This window comes from Myripristis murdjan, chromosome 9 (genome assembly GCF_902150065.1).
Source record: "Myripristis murdjan chromosome 9, fMyrMur1.1, whole genome shotgun sequence".
Lineage (NCBI taxonomy): Eukaryota > Metazoa > Chordata > Actinopteri > Holocentriformes > Holocentridae > Myripristis > Myripristis murdjan.
Genome location: NC_043988.1, coordinates 35254702 through 35258866, shown reverse-complemented (window position 1 = coordinate 35258866; position 4165 = coordinate 35254702). Strand labels below are relative to the sequence as shown.

General features: G+C 44.9%; 1 protein-coding gene across 1 annotated transcript; it reads left to right on the top strand.

Moving 5' to 3' along the window:
- Positions 1 to 638: 638 nt before the first annotated feature.
- On the top strand, positions 639 to 1350 carry ier3 (immediate early response 3). The gene has a single exon (XM_030059195.1). The coding sequence runs from the start codon at positions 714 to 716 to the stop codon at positions 1326 to 1328; it is 615 nt and encodes a 204-aa protein (XP_029915055.1). The 5' UTR covers positions 639 to 713; the 3' UTR covers positions 1329 to 1350.
- Positions 1351 to 4165: the final 2815 nt, after the last annotated feature.

Below are 4165 nucleotides of genomic sequence, written 5' to 3'. Positions count from 1 at the left end.
AGGCCTTTTCCATGAACTCCAGCAGGACTGACAGCACAGCATGTCAAGGTGTTATTGATAATAGAATTTAATGTACAGTATCCATTTACTCTGAATGTGTTATAAAGAAATTACGGATTTCATTATTTGAAATTTCAAGAATCTCAATTCAAGTTTTTGCCAATTTGAGATCAATACATTTCATCCATCTATGTATCAAAAACAGAATGTGAGTGTCTTATTAAAATGTTTCATGATCACACTGCTGCACTTACAGATTAAACAAAAAGTTATGGCACTGTATTGATGACTTATTGGCTGTGACACGACTATAATCGCCATAAAATGTCAAAATTGTGACCACAATGACATTTTTTCCCTCTATAAATAGTAACTTAAGGTGATATATCAGACATGGTATGATGTTCTAATTAATCAAATATGTGGTGAGTGGATGTGACAGCGGTTTCTCTCCGGCAGCCTGTCTGTCCGGGTTCAGGTTTACCTCAAAACTTACCAACATTCAAATTTTTTAGGTTCTTTTCATACTTGAGCAATAATGTGAGTGCGTTGGCTGAGCAGGGAGTGGCCTGCGGTGCTATGGGCGTTTCTAAAAAAACACACTACCTAAATCTAGAATATATAAACCTGCGTCTCCGTCAGTGCTATCACATCTGACTTTCGCAGAGCTACCGACAGAGAAAGAGAAAAAGACGAGACAAAACGAACAGAAAATGTACTCAAGATCGAACAGCATGACTCTGTCCATCCAGTCCAGCCGCCAGGAGAGCTTCGCCTTCTCCACGATGGCGGCTTCCCGGAGCAAAGAGCCGGAAATCTTCACCTTCGAGCGGGTGCCGACCCAGGCCACCGCCGTGCGCTCTTACGCGCCGGTCCGGCCGAAGAAGCGCTGCACCCGGGTCATGTACCCTGCCAAAGTCCGCATGTACCTTCCACCAGCGGAGAAAAGCCCTGCCAAGCGCTGGCTGGTGATCCTGTGCCTGGTGGTGCTGTGGCAGATCTACACCGAGGAGCCCTGCGTGGAGACGCCGCTGGGCAGCGCTGACAGCCCGGTTGGCGACTACCAGGTTCTTCCCTTCCAATCCGCGGAGGAGCAAGCGAGGCAGCTCACTGACAGCGCCGCCTCCGAGGGTCTCCCTGTGCCAGTGTCAGGCTGTAAGGGCAGAGTGGCCGGGCACAGCAGCTCCTCCTGGGAACAGATCCTCCTGAACACCACCTGCCCCAGCCCCAGCCTGGAGACGGAGATCAGCCGCATGTACGAGCAGAGCACACGGAACGGCTACATGGTGGCCCTGCTGGTCTACCACAGGCTGGGCAGTGATAACTGAAGAGACCATGACTGGTTCAGGAGAAAACCCAGCCCGAACCGGGGCTTCTGACACCAGAAATGAACTGAGCTGCAGTTGATCCGAGGAACTCCCGGAGAGCAGCGGTGCGCCCCGCGCTGCGCCGCCGGGGAGGGAGCACCATGCCGCGGCTTCTCTCGGCCGGCAGTCCGCTGAACGAGGTGGAGAAGCAGTCTGAGCCCGGACACCTGAAGGACTGAGATGCTGATGCTGAATTAAACCTGAGACTTGAACAGAAGAAACATCACAAAACTTGAACTGCACACAGAAGTTCTGTATAGTTTACTTTGACCTAACTGCACTAGGCCTGCGGGCACACTACTGGAAGTTTGATTTTGTTCAGAAAAACTCACCTCTGTATAGGCCAGCAACTTGAAACTGACAAACTGTGTTTTGTTGAACTCTTGAAGAATGCCTTATTTAGTTATTTATTCTATTATTTGCTATTTATTGTATGATTTAATATTTAATGAAATAAAAAAAGAATCTCCTAAACAAGTTCATGCTTTCTGCCTTTTCACTGACCTGCACAATAACAAATGGGTTCATGGTTTAATAACTTTCCTGTCAATGTTCAGATGATCTAATCAAAATCTGCAGTTAACGTGCAGGATATCCTGCAGCTTGCACAGGGTTATTATCAAAAAATCTGAGCTTGAATTATTTACAGAGTCTCATTTCAAAATGACATTACCATATGATAAAAGTGGCATGAATTAAAATCCTGGTATTTTTAAAAGACAGCAGGCAAAAACACTGCATATTTTAAAAACTGTAGAGGGGAATAAAGCAGAGCAGAAATGGATGCTTCCATCACACAAAGCGTGAGAAAATAGATCAGAGTCATGTAGATTTCCTTTTTTTCTCTGTCTAGTGAAATTTAGCCAGCTTGGCAAATACTTGTCATAGCTTTTTTTTTTTATTTTTTTAATGCAGTCCAGATGCAGAATCAGTCAGCCAGCAGTGCAGGCATCAGTCTGCCTGGTTAGTTTCTTATTCAAACAAATAGAGAGTCAAATAAATTAGTCTAAATGCTACTGCTGCTGCAAAAATAGCTTTAACTACCCGACCATTATTCCTGGTAATGCTACAGCTATAGACAGACACACAGATAGACAGATAGATAGATAGATAAATAGATAGACTGGGGGGTCCAAAGTGATTTTGCAGACTCTGAGACAGAAGAAACTTTCCTCTGCACACTCACTTTCACCCTCTCCAGCTGGTTATTATCCGGGACATAAACTCTGATGTGCATTGAGTCACCGGCCAATCAGGCTGCACGGCTGCACGATTACATCACGACTGCAACTGTGCAGCGATGAGTAAGTGTGGCTGTGATGCGAAGCCTTGCAGATTGCCCTCAGGGGCCCTGAAGGAGGCCCCATGTTGCTCTTATGATTAATATTCATGTATGAATTGATATGAGCTCATGTCTCTTAATCACCGCCCTGGTGCATTACCTCATCGGTGGGGGGGCTCTGTGAGCCACGGCGGCATGTAGGAGTAATGTGAGTCAAGCTGTGGCCCCTGTCGGAGAGGTGAAGCGGCCCCTCGGGGTGTCTGGGGACACCCCTGTCGATGTTGATGTTTATGTTGCCATGTGGGCCGTCACACTCGCAGGGGGTGGAGCGGCGATGAAGAGCCCCAGACTGAGTCCCTGGACGGGATAGATAAACCTGAGCAGGGAAAATTAGTAATTGGCACTCGTCTTTTTCTTATTTAATATTTCCTGCTGAGATGCCTGTGAGGCTCAGATGCTCCGACTTCAGCTGAGAGCAGAAAAGTCACGTGGTTGAAAAAAACACATGTACCTTCTGAGCTGAGGCAGGCCTGCAATGGATGTAACCTCATTCACTTTCATTAAGTCCGGACCCCCATTTAAAAATGATTTTGCTTTGTGGACCCTGATATGAAATCATTAGGGATTATGTCAATCATGATATTGCCTAGCCGTCGTACTTGGGCGTTGTTCAGTCGATTCAAAACGGAGAGACGGAAACTGAAAGGTGAAATGGTCAAACGAGTTCCTTATCTTACTGAGAAGACCCTGTGGCAGACTTTCAAGGACCCTCGGGGGTCCCTGGACCCGACTTTGAAAACCACTGTCACACAACATACAACAGGCTTATTACATGTAGGACAGGAAACTTTTAAAATGAAAATATTCTGTGTGTTATAGTTTCATCATAAAAAAAAAGCTTCATGTGAGAACATAGTGTTAGGTATTCACATGGGAATAGTTCTCGACGTGTTTGTCATTCCAAAGTGTTTGATCATGGAAACAAAGCAGCTCAGATGAGAAATCAGATGCTTAAGAAATGCTTAAGAACAGCTTTACAACTATGAAGTATGAAGTATGAAGTATGAAGTGTGCGGTAGAGCTGATTTTCAAAATGGAACGTATGTGGAAAATGAAAAAAAAAAATCCAAATACTTTAAGTTTATAATCTGTGATTCTCCAGCTTGTTAAAAATGTTTTGTTTCACACAGTAAAGCCGTCATTATATTAAAAAAATCAGTATATTTTAAAATCATATTCAACTCTCTCCGTCAGTTTCCAAACTTTTCCACAAATTCTCCTCAGCAGTGGTGCAGGAGCAGTGAACTCTCACACACACACACACACACACACACACACACACTGATATTCTTGCCAATCTGACTGATTTCCTGGTGACTCAGGACCTCGCCTGTGTTTTATGAAACGTTGTGAAAACAGATGAAACAGCAGAAAAACCCCATGAAACTGACAGGATTGGAGATGAAAGAGGCTTTGAGGAAACTGGAAAAGGGCTGGGCAGATTATAATTCGCTCG

Coding starts and splice junctions, on each gene's coding strand:
- ier3 (XM_030059195.1), top strand. CDS start 714: ATGTACTCAAGATCGAACAGCATGACTCTGTCCATCCAGTCCAGCCGC.